Here is a 22005-nt window from a genome sequence, read left to right as displayed (position 1 = left end):
CAAACGCAGGACTTCATTCTGACGGGATCTCCTCCCAAAACATCCCTACCAAACATTTTCGTCTAGTTTTTATTTGTTGATGAAAATGTCAAAATATTTTCGTCATAGTTTTAGTCATTTAAAACATTTTTTATTTAGTTATCGCCTCATTTTCGTCCGTAAAAAATAAAAATAAATAACACTGGTGTAAGTAAAAAAATTAATAAACAAAATAAAAAATGTCATACATAACAGCATTTTAAACAGGGCTGAGAAAACGCTCATAAAATCTGTTTGCTAAGAACATTATTCAGGCATCATTACATTTATTTGGACATTATCAAAGTCTAAAATCTGTCACAGTGTAGAATTGTATTTTTTTATTTATTGAAATGTTGAATCTTCCGACTCAATTTACTGGTAAACAGTCTGAGCATTTGATCTCTCTCTCTCTCTCTCTTTTTCTAAAAAAATCAAATGTAATTTGTATTTAAATACATTTAAGATGAGTATTTTTGTATTTTCAAAATACATACAATACTTTTTGCCAGTCGACCTCTTTATCGGGGTACTGATCTCGTGCATTAACTAGTTCAGACACGCCTCTGCCCCCAGTGTGGAAAAGCGTGAATCGATGGAACTTTTACATAGATGGGCCTGTCTGTGGGGAAAGCAAAATTATCCGTGCTGCTTTTAGTGGGCAGGAATTTATGGAAGCTTGTTTCCGCCACTGAATAATAAATAAATAATAATAATTGCGACTTTTTATCTCACAATTCTCACAATTGCGAGATATCAAGTCAGAATTGTAGTAGTAGTAGTAGTAGTAGTAAAATCTTTATTTGTCCCTTTACAGGGCAATTTAAGTAGCTTCAACCTCACAAACATACACATTTTTACAAACATACACATCACAAACATTTACGAAAACATCACAAACCCCGGGCATTTATATGATTCTTCATATAACTACTATTGAAATTCATGGTACCTTTATCTTTGTTTCAAATAAGTATTTACACTCATAATTGCATTTGAAACAAAAGACCTAGAAGCTTTAACTGTCCTCCACTTGGGCACCCTATATCGCTTTCCTGAGGGAAGCAGTTCAAATTCTAAAAACAAAATGTGAGATGTATCCTCTGGGATAGTCAAAGACTTCCTAAGAACATTTCTCTCACACAGAACAGACAAACCTAGCTGTACAGATCATGTAATCTTTGACCCTAAATTAATAATGCGCTGAAGCTGGGATCTACTTTTAACATTTAATCCATAAAACCAACAAATCATAGCAAAGGTCAAAACAGTTTCAATAAAAGATCTATAAAACATTATCAATATAGATTTATCCACTTCAAAGGACTTAAGCTTCCTCAATAAATATAACCGTTTGTGTGCTTTTGATATAATAAGATTTGTATTTTCCACCCACCTAAGCTTATCATCAATTAATGTACCCAAATACTTATATGAACTGACCTTCTCAACTTCTTTACCCGCAATAACTACTTTAGATGGAGTTCCGATAGAATTATAAAATTCTATAGTCATATCCTTAGTTTTGGAGACGTCAATTTGTAAATGAGAACTCTCACACCAATCCAAAAAATATTTCAAAATGGGCCCATGCTCTGTGTCACCTTGCTTTAACAGACTTAGCAAGAGAGAATAGAGGGCACCTTCCATCAGAAAAAACTGACAGTTTTATTGCTTTATGGCCCTCAAAGCCCCGCCCCCTTGACCGTGGGAATTTCCCACGCTAGCTCCTCCCACTTATGGGCTGTACAGTACACCGTGGGAATTTCCCACGCTAGCTCCTCCCACTTATGGGCTGTACATACACCGTGGGAAAATCGGATTTGTGTCACGCCTCCTTAGGGGTTGAACATCTGAAGCGTGGGAAAATTTCGCACGCTCAGTAGTTCTAAACAGTGTAAATTAAAACTTTTAAAGAAATGTACAATAAAGACATAGCCAGAGTGTGAGATCAGTGTTTTTATTAAAGAAGACAGATGTACATTCATCACTTTCAAAACATCAATGAAATAAGTTAAAATTGCATTTTTCTCTAAAAGAGATATTAAAAAATGAGTTAGTGTTATTTAAAGATGTTAAAACATTAAAACAAGTTAAGAGTTTTTTTAATTTACAGAAAAGATTGATTTGTAAGCATTTAACTTTCAGGCTGTATTTGTAAAACTTTTACATAAAACACAAACTAGTTTAAAAAGTGTTACGTTTTTACATACCCAGTTGTTAAAGACTCGGAGTTTAAAGATATATAAGTGGTTCGTTGTAGTGGAGCAAAGTGTAGAGCGTCCATTCAGTCCACAGGTCAGACAGAAATAAAGCAGTCTGAGGCCTACAGAGAGACACACACAAACCCCGCCCCTAGCCCCGCCCCAACAGATGTCACCGTGGGAAATTCCCACACCCCCCTTCAAGCTCCCAAATAGAAAACACGTCCGGTCAGCTCAGTAGCCAGACTTAAATGACCAAAGAAAACCGATGCAACGGCCCGGAGAGACCACACCCCCTAACACGCCCCTCTCAAAGCTCATAGGTTGTGTAAAATTAAGACACACCTCTCAGATGTCATTGGATGATACAAATGACATCACTCACGGGAATCCCCCTCCCACAGCATCACAGTCACATGAGCTGTTTAAAAAGGAGCGCAAACATGACAAGAGCTACTTGTGGTTTTATTCAAGTAGAACACTATGGCTACGTCAGACCCCAAAACTCCTGAAACATTGATGAAGCTATGGAGGATTCGACCTTAGCGCCGCGAAAAAAAAAACATAGTTACCAGGACCCGTTTAACGCGATTTCTCCACGAGCCGGCGGAGCGCAAGTGAAATACGTTTCTGGAGGACGTGCGTGCGAAGTCAGATTGGTTAATGGATAACGACGAGCGATTCCCAATTTGTTTTTTTATGGAAAGGGATTGGATTTTATTTTATACAGGAGAATGGAGAGATTTGAAAGATGATGGGAGTGAACCGGTTTTCATAGCAGAGTGGGCTGGATTAACCACGGTTGCAAGATACCGACTTCTCACGGATTATATATATATATAAAAAACACCCAGAGGATTACGTTTATATACTTTTTTGGAATGGATGTACCCAAATGTTCGTAGCCTATTTCTGAGGATGAGCATTTAAAATAGCCTACTACGATTTAAAATTCATGTTTCAATGGAATGTTTTACATGTGTTGGAACAGATTTTTTCTAAAATCACGTAGCTTTTTTTAAAATGGAGCGACGCATTTGGATCTGTTGATGGATACGCACCAATAGGATTACCGGCTGCAACGAATGGATACCCACAGAAAAGCATCGATTGGCTGAATACATTTTGTGATTATTTAATCCTTTCTATGTAAAGTATTTTGAATTGCCAGTGTATAAAATGTGCTATATTAATAAACATGCTATGCCTTGCTTCGCCTATGTCATAGGAGAAATTATATTTAACTCACACTCACACAAACACCGACCCCCACTCCTCCCCACTTTTGGACCGAGCCCTCCAACGTGGGAAAATTCCCACGGTCCACATTTAAAGGTGTACTTTTCACAATCACATACAAAAAAAGACATTAATACAATGTTTATCATTAAAATACAAAGGGTGGTAAACACACATTTTAAAAATAATATATACATTTAAAATACACATGTCGTTAGCGTTCATACATTTTTAATTAAAGAAAAGTTTTGCTTTCCATATGTAAAACTTTTTTAAAAACACGGCATAAAGTTAAAATGCAATGGTTTAGTATTCGTACATTTTACAACGTTATCTGAAAATAGTTAGAATGTGGTCGTTCACATACAGATAAAAAAAATAAAATAACGTTCAAAACAACGTCAACTAAAATACAATATGCTACTAAAGTTTAGTTTTAAGTTCCGTATGATACTACATCACTCATCGCCGGTAGAAACATGATTGAGTATAGATCATGTGTGAAGCAGAGTCTCCGCCCACCTAACGCTAGATGTATTTATAATTACACTAGTAAATAACATTTATAAAAAATAATAGTTGTTTAAAAAATAAAAAACTCATGTTTCAGTTAATTTTGGACTTTTGGTGAAGTTAACAAATATTCACTACTGATTTATTCACTCTTCGATAGGATAATCCACATCTCCCAATGGAGAAATCTGATCATTGTTTGAGAATGCGTTTTGGAGTAAAAAAATAATAAATCTGTTCAAAACTATGTGATTTAAACTGTAAAACCGTGAAACGTAAGCGACAGGCAAACAGTTTTCTTTTCACAGACATGTAACACTTTCACGTATAACTTTTTAAAATGATACAGACCTTTAAAATACAAAGGTGTAGTATTTAAAACGTTAGGCCTATCAGAAAAATGTAAAACAAGTTAGAATGTTTTCCTTCACCTACAGATTTTAAAACCTGTAAAAAAAAATATTATAGAATGTCTATAGAAAGTTATAGAATGTCTTTCACGAACGACTTTTAAAGATACCAGAAAAATGGTAAATTATGTTTTTTAAACAATGTTTCAAACGTGAGCAACATATCAAACTACAACAGTTAAAAAATACATCAAACAAATAGATTATAAGCAAAACTTTTTAACATAAACTTTTGTTTAGTTTTTAGCTAACAATATCTCTTACGCTGTCCCGCAAAGCACATGAATGAGAAATAGAGTCTCCGCCCACCTAAAACTCCGCAACGTATGAGAATACACATGCGCAGCGCTAGCCTATAGCTACAGATTTAAATCTTGGTAAAAAAGACTTATCAAAACAACGTTCAAAATGTTTACATTTTTTATTTAGGCTAATTTAGTTATTAATTCACTATTAGATATTTCTAGCCTAATATTTTCAAGCATCTGTCCACACACACACACACACACACACACACACACACATACATACGGATGAACGTCTTAACTTTTACGACATCATAGAGAGAGAGAGCATCACTTTGTACCATGCTGTGTTATGCCTAACGAGAAATGATCTCTTCTGAACTCTGAATGGCATTGTGAGCTTTGGGTGATACTGTAAACTTTTGGTTTTCTTTACAAGAAATTGATGAAAGCTATTTTTAGAGTCGACATGAAATCAAAATTTATCCTATTTACTTTGTTAGCGCATATTACTAGTCTTGTGGTGAAAAATTAATCCGTGCAAGTTAATACACAGGAAAAATGGTTGGTCATGGTAATCTTTAATCAAAGTCTGAAAAGCGACTTCCGGTCTGGAAATGGCGTTTCTTTTCTAATGACGTCAGTTTGACGGCTTAACCACTCCTTAAACCGTCTGCTATGAGCAGAGATGGACAGGAGGAGTCTGTTCAATATTCCCTTTCACTTGGAAATACGTCACAACAGTGGAGAAAAGTCGTTTTGCAACTTCCGGTTCACGGGGACTTTAAAAAACATTAATACAACTCTTTGCTTTACAAAAACTGTTTATTACACTAAAACAAGACACAAAATAGGATATTTCATTTACCCCTACAGTAGTCATAATAGTTATTTCTTTATTTTTATTCTGTATTTTTACAGACCTAAAACCATGAGGCTTCAAAGTATGGATTGGAAGTAAATTACCAAAGACACAAACGATTTTGAACATTTATACATTTGTGTGTTGCAAAAGCAGAAGTCTATCTTCTTTATATAAAGAATCACCTTTATTTATGCTTTAATTTCTTTAAAACAATCTGGTGACCTGCATTATTTCTGTGATTACATGATTAGTAATATTGCGAGAGGTTTCCTCACACGTATAAAAACTCTTTAGATGTCTTTGTGACAAACACAACATCTTCACTTAAAAGACTTTTTTTAAATGTATGGCCGATCCTTTTTCTTCTGACAAACTTACATTTCATAGTAATTACCTGAGGCGTTTAACAACCACATATAGGGAATGCATGTTAATTAAATGTTCGAGAAAGCTAATATTGGTGTAATCTCTGAGAGGTCTCACCCCCAGATGCAAAACTATGCGTTGGGATAATCCAGACATAGCTTTACTAAAAGAAAATATTATGGAAGTCATTTTCAAACTGTGCGTAGGCTATGCTTCAACATGTAATTATACAATATTTTATATATTAATATCATGGTTCCATGTTGTTTGTTTGTTTGTTTGTCTGTTTGTTATTAACTAATACCTTTATCTTTTAACTAACACTTCAACATCCAGAACAAAATTAAAGAGATGTATGAGCTAAGGATGTTCTCTGACCCCAAATAAACGGATAATGGAATGTTCACAATCTACAATATACAGTTAGATATTCTCCTACTTAGTATGTGTAATAGTTGTGCTTAATTCTTTGGGTGTATTTTTACACACCCTATGGACTAACTTTAAAACATAATCTTTATACACGAATCACACATGTCCTTATAATCCATGTAAGATTCAAAAGACCAAATCACTAAGAAAAGAGCCGTTTATAATAAATACACAAAAGTTTTCCAAATGATGGATTTATTACTCCGCTAGATTTAGTCATCTTGTTCAGATAGCACAACGCTGTTTCACATGTTGTATGTTGGACTGTATGTGTTTTAGGCGAAGACGTTTCTTTGAGAGCTGAAATAAATGACAATTAAGAATTTAAGTGATAGTCTTTCTGTCTGACTAAATTGATACTTCATTTAGTGCAACTTTCCCTCTATCTACGAATTACACAAAGTGCATGCTGTTTTACACTTAAACTATTACAACAGAATCACATCTAACTATTGCACTGAGAGAGGCATATTCATCCAAGCTCGAGGCTGTTAAACTTCCACACTTTGGTAAAACCTAAATTCTAGAGGTCAATTGGGTTAAAAGTAAATGCATCATCATGAGCCATTTTAAAACAAATACAGAAAAGCCACTATAGTGACCAGTTTTAGCGTGTGAATTGACATTTTACATATTACGCTGTTTACATCTTGTTTTTGTACAGTTTTTGTTCATATAGGAATGTATGAAAAACATGAACAAATATTGCATAAAGATAATTAAATGACGGTCCTTCAAGTATGAGAGTGACTAAACAAATCATATTTATTTTAGAACATCTTTCTGCTATGTCTACGAAACATTGACGTGAAAGATGAGTATTACACTTCAAACTCGTCTAACTATTACACTTATTTTGTTATTATTACACGGTTATTTTGTGTGTGTGTCACTAAACAACATGGTTAAGCTAATGAATTATAGTTGATGCGTGGTATTTTTACGTGAAAGGAGGAAAAGGAATATTTAACATGTAAAAATAAAAATATTTTAACCTATCGTCAATTTCAATTGTTAGATAAATCATCTAACAATCAACAGTTATATGTGAAACAATTAGAGTTGGTGTAAATTTGCACATCCATTAGAGCAGGATTCTTGTTTATATTGAACATTGTTATTCTACCGCATGTTTAACAGCCCTATATTGTTGTCGGCCTCATCAAAGTTCAGACAGTTTTCACCGGAGCATACCGACTCTGAAACAAGACCAAGTATTAGCATGTAACATTTTGGACACCTTTGTTTTTAGGCATCTTACCCTGTTTTGAAATTGTTTAACAATTTTTATCATCACTAGCGTAACACTTATCATATTGTCGGGTGTGATTGTAATGTTTTGTATGGCGTTTTCTTTACACTTTCCCCCGGATATCTGTTTCCTACAGTTAGCTGTGATGTTAGTGAACTCTAGGTCTTCTCTTTGTTCATATACGACAGTATTCACATGAATTGACTTGATTTGATAAAATTATGGTTTAAACCATCATCTTCACGTGAGACATTTACATTATATTATTATACCGTCCTAGTTTTTAAATAGCGCTAAAATGTATATTTTACATTTTAACCCTTTATGCGAATATAGATTGTCGTACAAGGTTCTCTGACATATCTTATCGTGTAAAACATCTATGTAGATCTATGTTTTTTAAAAATACCGCGAAACAAAGGACACATCTTTCTATAAGCGACCCTCAAAATCTGTGCATACAACAAAACACATGGGTATGTGTACAATGATTTGTCAGAAAATTACTTTTGTTTGAAGAAAAACTTAAATCAGCTGGTGCTTGATAACTATTGAAGCTATTAAACACCCATGAATTCGGTAATGCGATATTGATATCACGTTTTCATTTTAACTCAATACATTTGAATGTGCTAAAGGTCTATGAACTTTAACATCTTAATAGTTGGTAAAATTAACTTAAAGCCTAGGCAAAATGAAATACATCCTAACTACTTTCTACATGCTTGTTACAGATCTTATGACGTACAATTCACCCATGCATACTGTAGGCTATGTTTTAAAAATATATGTATATTTTTATATATAAAATTTTGGTGTAATTATAGACATCTCTCCGGTGGCATATGCATAACTTCTCCATGACGCTACTTCTGATTCAATGTGGCATTATATGTAATCCTATAGGCCTACAGCAGTTTACGGCGTCATGATGACAACCCCTCCAGCGGGGCGGAGTGAGCTGTTGTCCTGATAAATATTTCAGGACTTCGCACACAACCCGGACAAAACCTCCTGTCGTCCTCACACCCTGCCTTTTCTCCCGTTTCGCAAAGTAGCCATCCTACAGCCCTGCGATACCCGTAACATCGACCACCACGGCATCCGTTTCAGACCAAATGGAGGAGCTGGTGGGTTACTTAAACCTGGATATGTCTCACCAGGATATGTCTCACCAGCGACCTCCGGCTTGTCACAGTCCTGACATGCGTCGGGAACAGGAACGCCTTGACACCTTTCAGAATTGGACTCTTGCACCAATAAGTCCAGCCGAGCTTGCCAAAAGTGGTTTCTACTACCTTGGCCAGGGCGACAGAGTGGCTTGCTTCAGTTGTGGAGGCCAGCTTAGCAACTGGGAACCGGGAGATCGGGCAGTATCAGAGCACCAGAGGCATTACCCCAACTGCCGCTTTGTTCGAGGTGACCGTGCAGATAATGTACCTTTATCTGGCGGCGACCTTTCCAATGTATCTAACTCGGCAATGCAACAGTGTGAAGAAAGGTTGCTCACATTTGTCTACTGGCCCTCAAGAATAACTGTTCGACCAGACCAATTGGCTAAGGCTGGTTTTTACTATGTTGGTCGTCGTGATGACGTGAAGTGCTTTTGTTGTGATGGTGGACTCAGATGTTGGGAGTCTGGTGATGATCCATGGGTAGAGCATGCCAAGTGGTTTCCAAGATGTGAATACCTGTTGCAAGAAAAGGGCCAAGAGTTTGTTCATCAGATTCAAGCAAGATTTCCAAGACTATTTGAACAGCTATTGACTAATGGAGACAGTAACTCGAGAGAATTTGTTGATCCAGCTGTTGTACACCTGGATCCTGGAGAAGACCGTTCAGAAGATGCAGTGATGATGAACAATCCTGTGGTGAAGTCTGCTTTAGAGATGGGATTTGAGCGTGGCCTGGTGAAGCAAACCGTGCAGAGCAAAATTCTCGCAAGTGGAGAAAATTACAAAACCGTTCAAGAGTTGGTGTCTGATTTACTAAGTGCAGAAGATGAGAAGAGAGAGGAGGAGCGAGAGCTTCTTGCTGAGGAAATGGCATCAGATGGTTTTACTTTTCTTAAGAAACATCATCATGTCATCTCACAGCAGCTAAAAAGCGTGCAGAGCTTAATGGACCATCTTCTAGAGGAGAACGTCATCTCACAGAAAGAGTATGACATTATTCGTAACTGCACTATAGTCAAGCAGCAGACAGGGCAGCTCATTGAGTTAGTCCTGTCGAAAGGAAATGCAGCAGCAGAAATCTTCCGCAACTGGATCAAGAAGAATGATGTCTGCCTGCTGAGAAAACTGATGCCCCAGACAAATGAAGCTGCATCACCGAGTCAAGATCTTTCAGACTTGCCTATGGAGGAACAGTTAAGAAGACTTCAAGAGGAGCGCACATGCAAAGTTTGCATGGATAAGGAAGTGAACATTGTCTTCATGCCCTGTGGTCACCTAGTTGTGTGCAAAGAATGTGCGCCTTCTCTGCGCAAGTGTCCCATATGTAGAGGATTGGTCAAAGGCGCTGTACGTACTTTCCTATCATAAAGTGAAGATATTCATCATCCAAGTAACAACAGTTTCTGATTGTTTCACATATAACTGTTGATTGTTAGATGATTTATCTAACAATTGAAATTGACGATAGGTTAAAATATTTTTATTTTTACATGTTAAATATTCCTTTTCCTCCTTTCACGTAAAAATACCACGCATCAACTATAATTCATTAGCTTAACCATGTTGTTTAGTGACACACACACAAAATAACCGTGTAATAATAACAAAATAAGTGTAATAGTTAGACGAGTTTGAAGTGTAATACTCATCTTTCACGTCAATGTTTCGTAGACATAGCAGAAAGATGTTCTAAAATAAATATGATTTGTTTAGTCACTCTCATACTTGAAGGACCGTCATTTAATTATCTTTATGCAATATTTGTTCATGTTTTTCATACATTCCTATATGAACAAAAACTGTACAAAAACAAGATGTAAACAGCGTAATATGTAAAATGTCAATTCACACGCTAAAACTGGTCACTATAGTGGCTTTTCTGTATTTGTTTTAAAATGGCTCATGATGATGCATTTACTTTTAACCCAATTGACCTCTAGAATTTAGGTTTTACCAAAGTGTGGAAGTTTAACAGCCTCGAGCTTGGATGAATATGCCTCTCTCAGTGCAATAGTTAGATGTGATTCTGTTGTAATAGTTTAAGTGTAAAACAGCATGCACTTTGTGTAATTCGTAGATAGAGGGAAAGTTGCACTAAATGAAGTATCAATTTAGTCAGACAGAAAGACTATCACTTAAATTCTTAATTGTCATTTATTTCAGCTCTCAAAGAAACGTCTTCGCCTAAAACACATACAGTCCAACATACAACATGTGAAACAGCGTTGTGCTATCTGAACAAGATGACTAAATCTAGCGGAGTAATAAATCCATCATTTGGAAAACTTTTGTGTATTTATTATAAACGGCTCTTTTCTTAGTGATTTGGTCTTTTGAATCTTACATGGATTATAAGGACATGTGTGATTCGTGTATAAAGATTATGTTTTAAAGTTAGTCCATAGGGTGTGTAAAAATACACCCAAAGAATTAAGCACAACTATTACACATACTAAGTAGGAGAATATCTAACTGTATATTGTAGATTGTGAACATTCCATTATCCGTTTATTTGGGGTCAGAGAACATCCTTAGCTCATACATCTCTTTAATTTTGTTCTGGATGTTGAAGTGTTAGTTAAAAGATAAAGGTATTAGTTAATAACAAACAGACAAACAAACAAACAAACAACATGGAACCATGATATTAATATATAAAATATTGTATAATTACATGTTGAAGCATAGCCTACGCACAGTTTGAAAATGACTTCCATAATATTTTCTTTTAGTAAAGCTATGTCTGGATTATCCCAACGCATAGTTTTGCATCTGGGGGTGAGACCTCTCAGAGATTACACCAATATTAGCTTTCTCGAACATTTAATTAACATGCATTCCCTATATGTGGTTGTTAAACGCCTCAGGTAATTACTATGAAATGTAAGTTTGTCAGAAGAAAAAGGATCGGCCATACATTTAAAAAAAGTCTTTTAAGTGAAGATGTTGTGTTTGTCACAAAGACATCTAAAGAGTTTTTATACGTGTGAGGAAACCTCTCGCAATATTACTAATCATGTAATCACAGAAATAATGCAGGTCACCAGATTGTTTTAAAGAAATTAAAGCATAAATAAAGGTGATTCTTTATATAAAGAAGATAGACTTCTGCTTTTGCAACACACAAATGTATAAATGTTCAAAATCGTTTGTGTCTTTGGTAATTTACTTCCAATCCATACTTTGAAGCCTCATGGTTTTAGGTCTGTAAAAATACAGAATAAAAATAAAGAAATAACTATTATGACTACTGTAGGGGTAAATGAAATATCCTATTTTGTGTCTTGTTTTAGTGTAATAAACAGTTTTTGTAAAGCAAAGAGTTGTATTAATGTTTTTTAAAGTCCCCGTGAACCGGAAGTTGCAAAACGACTTTTCTCCACTGTTGTGACGTATTTCCAAGTGAAAGGGAATATTGAACAGACTCCTCCTGTCCATCTCTGCTCATAGCAGACGGTTTAAGGAGTGGTTAAGCCGTCAAACTGACGTCATTAGAAAAGAAACGCCATTTCCAGACCGGAAGTCGCTTTTCAGACTTTGATTAAAGATTACCATGACCAACCATTTTTCCTGTGTATTAACTTGCACGGATTAATTTTTCACCACAAGACTAGTAATATGCGCTAACAAAGTAAATAGGATAAATTTTGATTTCATGTCGACTCTAAAAATAGCTTTCATCAATTTCTTGTAAAGAAAACCAAAAGTTTACAGTATCACCCAAAGCTCACAATGCCATTCAGAGTTCAGAAGAGATCATTTCTCGTTAGGCATAACACAGCATGGTACAAAGTGATGCTCTCTCTCTCTATGATGTCGTAAAAGTTAAGACGTTCATCCGTATGTATGTGTGTGTGTGTGTGTGTGTGTGTGTGTGTGTGGACAGATGCTTGAAAATATTAGGCTAGAAATATCTAATAGTGAATTAATAACTAAATTAGCCTAAATAAAAAATGTAAACATTTTGAACGTTGTTTTGATAAGTCTTTTTTACCAAGATTTAAATCTGTAGCTATAGGCTAGCGCTGCGCATGTGTATTCTCATACGTTGCGGAGTTTTAGGTGGGCGGAGACTCTATTTCTCATTCATGTGCTTTGCGGGACAGCGTAAGAGATATTGTTAGCTAAAAACTAAACAAAAGTTTATGTTAAAAAGTTTTGCTTATAATCTATTTGTTTGATGTATTTTTTTTGATATGTTGCTCACGTTTGAAACATTGTTTAAAAAACATAATTTACCATTTTTCTGGTATCTTTAAAAGTCGTTCGTGAAAGACATTCTATAACTTTCTATTCTATAATATTTTTTTTTACAGGTTTTAAAATCTGTAGGTGAAGGAAAACATTCTAACTTGTTTTACATTTTTCTGATAGGCCTAACGTTTTAAATACTACACCTTTGTATTTTAAAGGTCTGTATCATTTTAAAAAGTTATATGTGAAAGTGTTACATGTCTGTGAAAAGAAAACTGTTTGCCTGTCGCTTACGTTTCACGGTTTTACAGTTTAAATCACATAGTTTTGAACAGATTTATTATTTTTTTACTCCAAAACGCATTCTCAAACAATGATCAGATTTCTCCATTGGGAGATGTGGATTATCCTATCGAAGAGTGAATAAATCAGTAGTGAATATTTGTTAACTTCACCAAAAGTCCAAAATTAACTGAAACATGAGTTTTTTATTTTTTAAACAACTATTATTTTTTATAAATGTTATTTACTAGTGTAATTATAAATACATCTAGCGTTAGGTGGGCGGAGACTCTGCTTCACACATGATCTATACTCAATCATGTTTCTACCGGCGATGAGTGATGTAGTATCATACGGAACTTAAAACTAAACTTTAGTAGCATATTGTATTTTAGTTGACGTTGTTTTGAACGTTATTTTATTTTTTTATCTGTATGTGAACGACCACATTCTAACTATTTTCAGATAACGTTGTAAAATGTACGAATACTAAACCATTGCATTTTAACTTTATGCCGTGTTTTTAAAAAGTTTTACATATGGAAAGCAAAACTTTTCTTTAATTAAAAATGTATGAACGCTAACGACATGTGTATTTTAAATGTATATATTATTTTTAAAATGTGTGTTTACCACCCTTTGTATTTTAATGATAAACATTGTATTAATGTCTTTTTTTGTATGTGATTGTGAAAAGTACACCTTTAAATGTGGACCGTGGGAATTTTCCCACGTTGGAGGGCTCGGTCCAAAAGTGGGGAGGAGTGGGGGTCGGTGTTTGTGTGAGTGTGAGTTAAATATAATTTCTCCTATGACATAGGCGAAGCAAGGCATAGCATGTTTATTAATATAGCACATTTTATACACTGGCAATTCAAAATACTTTACATAGAAAGGATTAAATAATCACAAAATGTATTCAGCCAATCGATGCTTTTCTGTGGGTATCCATTCGTTGCAGCCGGTAATCCTATTGGTGCGTATCCATCAACAGATCCAAATGCGTCGCTCCATTTTAAAAAAAGCTACGTGATTTTAGAAAAAATCTGTTCCAACACATGTAAAACATTCCATTGAAACATGAATTTTAAATCGTAGTAGGCTATTTTAAATGCTCATCCTCAGAAATAGGCTACGAACATTTGGGTACATCCATTCCAAAAAAGTATATAAACGTAATCCTCTGGGTGTTTTTTATATATATATATAATCCGTGAGAAGTCGGTATCTTGCAACCGTGGTTAATCCAGCCCACTCTGCTATGAAAACCGGTTCACTCCCATCATCTTTCAAATCTCTCCATTCTCCTGTATAAAATAAAATCCAATCCCTTTCCATAAAAAAACAAATTGGGAATCGCTCGTCGTTATCCATTAACCAATCTGACTTCGCACGCACGTCCTCCAGAAAAGTATTTCACTTGCGCTCCGCCGGCTCGTGGAGAAATCGCGTTAAACGGGTCCTGGTAACTATGTTTGTTTTTTTCGCGGCGCTAAGGTCGAATCCTCCATAGCTTCATCAATGTTTCAGGAGTTTTGGGGTCTGACGTAGCCATAGTGTTCTACTTGAATAAAACCACAAGTAGCTCTTGTCATGTTTGCGCTCCTTTTTAAACAGCTCATGTGACTGTGATGCTGTGGGAGGGGGATTCCCGTGAGTGATGTCATTTGTATCATCCAATGACATCTGAGAGGTGTGTCTTAATTTTACACAACCTATGAGCTTTGAGAGGGGCGTGTTAGGGGGTGTGGTCTCTCCGGGCCGTTGCATCGGTTTTCTTTGGTCATTTAAGTCTGGCTACTGAGCTGACCGGACGTGTTTTCTATTTGGGAGCTTGAAGGGGGGTGTGGGAATTTCCCACGGTGACATCTGTTGGGGCGGGGCTAGGGGCGGGGTTTGTGTGTGTCTCTCTGTAGGCCTCAGACTGCTTTATTTCTGTCTGACCTGTGGACTGAATGGACGCTCTACACTTTGCTCCACTACAACGAACCACTTATATATCTTTAAACTCCGAGTCTTTAACAACTGGGTATGTAAAAACGTAACACTTTTTAAACTAGTTTGTGTTTTATGTAAAAGTTTTACAAATACTGTCTGAAAGTTAAATGCTTACAAATCAATCTTTTCTGTAAATTAAAAAAACTCTTAACTTGTTTTAATGTTTTAACATCTTTAAATAACACTAACTCATTTTTTAATATCTCTTTTAGAGAAAAATGCAATTTTAACTTATTTCATTGATGTTTTGAAAGTGATGAATGTACATCTGTCTTCTTTAATAAAAACACTGATCTCACACTCTGGCTATGTCTTTATTGTACATTTCTTTAAAAGTTTTAATTTAGACTGTTTAGAACTACTGAGCGTGCGAAATTTTCCCACGCTTCAGATGTTCAACCCCTAAGGAGGCGTGACACAAATCCGATTTTCCCACGGTGTATGTACAGCCCATAAGTGGGAGGAGCTAGCGTGGGAAATTCCCACGGTGTACTGTACAGCCCATAAGTGGGAGGAGCTAGCGTGGGAAATTCCCACGGTCAAGGGGGCGGGGCTTTGAGGGCCATAAAGCAATAAAACTGTCAGTTTTTTTTGATGAAAGGTGCCCTCTATTCTCTCTCTTTAGCACCACTGTATCATCGGCATATTTAATAATATGTCTGTCTGGATATTGACTTCTGCACCTATCTGTATATAAAATAAATAATAAAGATGAAAGAATACAACCTTGGGGACAGCCCACTGAAGAATACAGTTCCTGTGGATGTTCTCCATTTACCCGTACTATTTGAGATCTTCTGGTCAGAAAATCTAAAATCCAGGCCAACAAACCCTTAGGAACATCAAGGGTACTTTTTTGTGTGACTTTTTTTCTCAGAATTGCGAGATATGAAGTCAGAATTGTGAGAAATAAAGTCGCAATTGCGAGATATAAAGTCGCAATTCTGAGAAATAAAGTCGCAATTGCGAGATATAAAGTCGCAATTGCGGGATATAAAGTCGCAATTCTGAGAAATAAAGTCAGAATTGCACGATATAAAGTCGCAATTGCGTGTTATAAAGTCAGAATTGTGAGATATAAACTATTCTCTGGTAAAAAAAAAAAAAAAAGTCTTTTTTTTCCCTTAGAATTGGACTTTATATCTCACAATTGTGAGTTTATATTTCACAATTCTGAGAAAAGATGTCAGAATTGCGAGATATAAAGTCGCAATTGCGGGATATAAAGTCACAATTCTGAGAAATAAAGTCGCAATTGCGGGATATAAAGTCGCAATTCTGAGAAATAAAGTCGCAATTGCGAGATATAAAGTCGCAATTCTGAGAAATAAAGTCAGAATTGCACGATATAAAATTGCAATTGCGTGTTATAAAGTCAGAATTGTGAGATATAAACTATTCTGTGGTAAAAAAAAAAAAAAAAAAAGTCTGTCTTTTTTTCCCCTTAGAATTGGACTTTATATCTCACAATTGTGAGTTTATATTTCACAATTCTGAGAAAAGATGTCAGAATTGTGAGATATAAAGTCGCAATTGCGTGTTATAAAGTCAGAATTGCGTACTATAAAGTCGCAATTGCGAGAAATAAAGTCACAATTCTGAGAAATAAAGTCGCAATTGCGGGATATACAATCTTTTTGCACGTACCTCACAAAAACAGATGTGTTTGTCTATTTACGGAGTTAAACTATGGAATACCTTGGACTATGAACTGAAGAGCTGCAAAAGTGTTTGTAAATTTAAGAATTTGTATAAGAAAAAAATACAGGAATGTTACAAGAAAAATGATGACTAACACGCTTAAAATGATGATAATTAAGTGTAAAGATAGGTATAACTGAAAATATTTGGTGTTTGGGGTGAGGATTAGGGTTGATCTATTTATAAAGTAGCTGTTTTTTATTTATTTTTTTCTGATGTGCACAAATAAGTGACAGGTATTATAAGATTTTCTTCTTCCTGTTCCTTTTTTCTTTTCTTTTTTATTCATTCATGCATGTAATGAATGAATGAATGAATGAATTTATGTATGACTTTATGTATGACTTGTGCAAATAAATAAATAAATAAATATAAAGTCAGAATTGCGAGATATAAAGTCGCAATTGCGTGTTATAAAGTCAGAATTGCGTACTATAAAGTCGCAATTGCGGGATATAAAGTCACAATTCTGAGAAATAAAGTCGCAATTGCGGGATATAAAGTCAGAATTGCGTACTATAAAGTCGCAATTGCGAGAAATAAAGTCAGAATTGCGAGATGTAAACTCGCAATTGTGAGATAAAAAGTCGCAATTATTATTATTTATTTATTATTCAGTGGCGGAAACAGGCTTCCATAGGAATTACTGGAACGTTGAAAAAGAAGCACTGATGAATGATACACCACAAACATCTTCAGCTTATAATTTTATTGTTCATAAAAAATAATAATAAAAAAGGGATAGTTTAGGGGTAGGGCACTGTAAGCCGGTCTATTGGTCCAATGGGGGTTTCCAATAATACGGGGAAGGTTTCACTGCGTATTACTTGTCTTTCCTTTTCGCAACACAACAACATTAAATGCAATATATTTTCTCACATGTAGTAACTCGTTGTTTCATCTGACCGAAGATATATAAATAGCCTCCTTGGATGCCCCTCAGGAACTTCATTTAATCGTTTACTTTAGTAGAGTTTTTTGACCACCATTTAAAGACGTTAGTCGATCAACTTTACCTTTCTTAAAAATGGCTTTGTTTTGGCCAAGCTCGTGGCTTGTTCCACGTACACTTATTTAAAGTAACATTTAATTAGAACAGAGGTCATTAGACGCATCCAGATCTAGGTTGATCAAACAGCATCTGCTGATTCTAGACGGAAAATCACTCGTCTCCTCATCCAAGCACACTTGAAATTGATATCAGGTATTAGTCGTCACTACTCTCTGACACAACCTTGTGGAAATATACGAATCCGATAATCTACTTGGGAAAAACGTTCAGAATAAAATCAAACACACATCCCCCACACTCACACTACCAGTTCGTGTTGACTCTCATCCTCACATCCTCAGGCTGTTGAGCGATCGCAACCTCCTCCTCCTGTCGTTCTATTTCCAAAGCACGCAGCTCCTCCTCTCAAACTCTGGTTCATAGAGGTATGGTTCTGGATCTTCACTGTCTGAGAAGTCACCCTCCTCGTCTCTCACAAAAATCCGCCATGTTCTACTGTAGGAAAAATAGCCAGCTACTATTCACGCCGGTATGTTGACGGAAGTTGGGGGATTTCAGGTGTTGTGTGATATCTCTGCGCCCAAGTAGCAGTGCTTCACCTGTGCTTCACCCCAATACAGTCCCAAGTCAATATCTGCCTAGGAAATTGCCTAGTGTTAATCTGCATCGCTATTTGTACTTCGTTGTGAGTACGCAGGCCACAAGAAGTAATTATGTGTGTTTTTTTTTTTTTCACTTTCACTCATGACATGCTAGCTGGCAACAAAGGATTCCATTCATTATGCTAAGCTAAGCTAGCAGCGGCGCTGCCAAACTAAAACAATGTATGCACTGAGACAAAAATGCGTTTGCCCACCTATCTAAATGTAGGAAAGATGGTGAATAAGCCCTATTTCAAAAAACGATGGAGTGTTCCTTTAATGTATTTAGTGCTTGGGCTTGGGTGTAACTGAGGGGCTCTACAGCGCCACCAAATGCAAGCTGTGGTCAGGATGTAGTTTCTCCGATATGCACACTCAAGTGTGGTCAAGCTCACTTGGTTTTATCTGACTCCACCCAACCGAAAGTCAACCATGTTGGATGGAATGTTTCTTTTTTTAATTTTCACACAGTTTTGAGGGACATACCATATGGCGCTATTTTAATGGCATTATTGTAACGCGAGAGCACTTCCATGTAATGTGTGAGCACGAATCTATCCCCTCACACGCAGATTGCTCCCGCTCAAAACTGGACACACTCTCCAATACACAGTGCTCTCTCACGAACCGCCTCTCCTCTCGCTCAAATGTTGCGTGTGCACTCACAGGTCCTGTGCAATCATGAATCTTCCCATGTTCTTTTACTAGACATTCATTATCTTCGCTTCTGGATTAAACATTGTCAAATCAGAATCATTGCCAATCAGAATAGACTTTCAACTTCTGGAATTTTTGCGAAAATCAAAGACAGATCTATAATTTCTTTACAATTAAATAATCCTTAATAATATTAATCAAACATATCTTAGAAATAGCTCGGAATGAGGTGCTTGGATGATTTGTTTGAAAGTAAAATAGTGCCAAATGTTTTTTAAACAAAAAAGCCTGTTAAGGGACCGTTCGGTATTTATGGAAGGGGCCACCGGAGGAAAATAGGGGAGGGTCATGTCTTTTTATTCTTTGTTGAGGGGAGGGTCATTCAACTTTTTTTAGTCTAGGGGGAGGGTCACCCAACTTTTATATACATGAAAACAGCAACATTTCAAAGTGGCTTGTTTGGTGATATTTTTTTCCATTTAGCTCCATGTTGATCTCGCGTTATCAGCCCCCCTTCGATATCAGATGGGTCTGACCCAACAAAAATCCAGTTTGGCGCTGTTTGACAGTGCGCGCGCACTTCAGTTCGCGCTTAGAAAAAATGCATCATGTCAGAACAGAATGCCAAAGAAATGTTTACCCGGCAAAGCTTTAAAGCACGAGCAAATAATGAACTTTTGTGATTGTGAATAAGTGCACAGTGTCCTGTGAGTGTAACTCTACCACTACATTAACATGTGATGTGAACGTCGAGTTTTACAGTATTGCGACTGAGGCGCCAGAACTGCTGCTGATAGAATGTGCGCTGTAGCACGATACTACCATATTTTAGTTCCATTGTTTAGTTTCCATGTCTTTTTTGACAACAGATCTCAAAACTCCTCCGGTGGCCCCTTAAATAAAAAAAAGAACAGTCCCTAAAAAGAAAAAAGAATTGCACTACTTGAAAAAAACCATGCTTGCATTTTAATGCATTATATTTTCAGGGCATTATAATTTAATGGGCTGAAATTCAACATGGTTGTATGTTTAAGCTGTAAATATTTCAATTCAAAACATTTCACACACGTTTTCATTATTAAAAAAACAATAATCCATATTCACCTTTCAAGATTGCACTTCCAAAATATGTATTATGTTTAAAAATACAACCTATAATATTTGACAGGCAATTTTCTGTCTATTTTATTTCGCTTCCACAAATTCAGTGGTTCAAATTCAACAGAAAATTCAACATTTGCCGATCTACTGAAACTGAACAGGCAGACCAGGCTGCTCCTTGAACCGGCAGCGACTTAAGCGCATACTTGTTGCACGTTAAAGGGATAGTTCGCCCAAAAATAAAAATTCTGTCATCATTTACTCTTCCTCAAGTTGTTCCAAACCTGTATGAGTTTCTTTGTTCTGCTGAACACAAAGGAAGATATTTGGAAGAATGTTTGTAACCAAACAGATCTCGGTCCCCACTGACTTCCATAAGTAGGAAAAAATATATACTATGGAAGTCAATGGGGACCGAGATCTGTTTGGTTACAAACATTCTTCCTTTGTGTTCAGCAGAACAAAGAAACTCATACAGGTTTGGAACAACTTGAGGGTGAGTAAACGATGATAGAATTTTTATTTTTGGGTGAACTATCCCTTTAATGAACTTTCAGTGTCTTGAGGAGGGAGAGAGAGAATGAGTTGAAGTCAAACAAGGTGACAAGGAGATAAGTTTGGGCAGGACAAGGTCCTGTGCTCTGTCTTTGCTATCTCCTGTCCAGGGTGCATTTTATGGCTTTATTGCAGGGTGAGCTTTGTTTTATCAGGAAAATCAGTCCTTACAGCCTTACAGCATGAACGTGTTTCGTCAACAGTTCATGTTTAGATAAGTTCAGATTGTTGATAATCACACACACACACACACACTGCTCAAACATTGTAAAACTATACAAAACCAGTTGAAACCACTGGATTGAACATTTCAAATTAAAAATAATATATGAAATCTTTAAATACATAGCAAAATTTAATAAGATATAGGACCTCTTTGGACACATCGAGAGATTTATCCTGAAAGGAACTTTGCCTGCTCTTTAAGATAAATCTGTATCATCAGGCTGGCTATCAGACACTCTCCATGAGAAAGAGCGGCGATAAACACCTTTATTGTCCCGCACCCTCATGATAAAGCCACTGAACTGCCCCTGCAAACCCCCCACAGGCTCTCTGAGAGGAGAGGAGTGCCTGAGACAAAGAGAAGTCACAATTAAACGATTATTATAATTTTATATAAATATAAAACCAGTCCTAATTGAAAGAGAACAAGTTGACAGAAAGATTGAATCCAATTTTGGGTGATAATATAGCATAATGAGATATTTATAAGCTATTTTTGTAGGCCGGGAACACAACAAGTGAAACAAGGTGACAAAACCCCTCCTAAAAAAAACAAAAAATGTCAAAAAACATTTGAGAAGTAGTTATACCCTTTGTGAACAAAGTCACTAAGTTTCAGTCCAATGTGGTAACATTAACTAGTATTTTCAGGAAAAATAAAAGGGTCAAAATGATCCGAACACAACCCGAGGGTTAATAATAAAATAATTACTTTATAACATGCAGTTTCAACTCCACAAAATCTTTGTTTGTTTCATTGTTATACAGTAAATGTCAATAGCTCTTGTTTTGATTTTTCATATTTGTTGTAGGCTTATTTGGAAATTACCATAGATGTAGTATTTCATCCTTACTGTTAATTGACACCAGCCACACTTACATTTCAATTGCGGCAATTCCTGCTGTTTTGCAAAATGTCC

General features: G+C 36.0%; 2 protein-coding genes and 1 long non-coding RNA gene across 3 annotated transcripts in view; 2 read left to right on the top strand and 1 right to left on the bottom strand.

Moving 5' to 3' along the window:
- LOC309513041 overlaps nt 1-22005 on the bottom strand; it is a 328088-nt gene that overhangs the window by 130221 nt on the left and 175862 nt on the right. The window lies entirely within an intron of this gene.
- LOC309509756 (mycocerosic acid synthase-like polyketide synthase) overlaps nt 1-22005 on the top strand; it is a 33235-nt gene that overhangs the window by 1754 nt on the left and 9476 nt on the right. The window lies entirely within an intron of this gene.
- LOC309511029 (baculoviral IAP repeat-containing protein 2-like) lies at nt 4549-10110 on the top strand. The gene has a single exon (XM_082186044.1). The coding sequence runs from the start codon at nt 8663-8665 to the stop codon at nt 10085-10087; it is 1425 nt and encodes a 474-aa protein (XP_082042170.1). The 5' UTR covers nt 4549-8662; the 3' UTR covers nt 10088-10110.

The sequence above is a fragment of the Leuciscus leuciscus genome (assembly GCF_965113295.1).
Source record: "Leuciscus leuciscus genome assembly, chromosome: 1".
Classification (NCBI taxonomy): Eukaryota; Metazoa; Chordata; class Actinopteri; order Cypriniformes; family Leuciscidae; genus Leuciscus; species Leuciscus leuciscus.
Note: the sequence above shows the minus strand (reverse complement) of the source record. Positions and strands in the feature narration are given on the sequence as shown.

Bases quoted from the DNA above. Each gene is read 5' to 3' on its own strand.
- LOC309511029 (XM_082186044.1), top strand. From the start codon at position 8,663: ATGGAGGAGCTGGTGGGTTACTTAAACCTGGATATGTCTCACCAGGAT.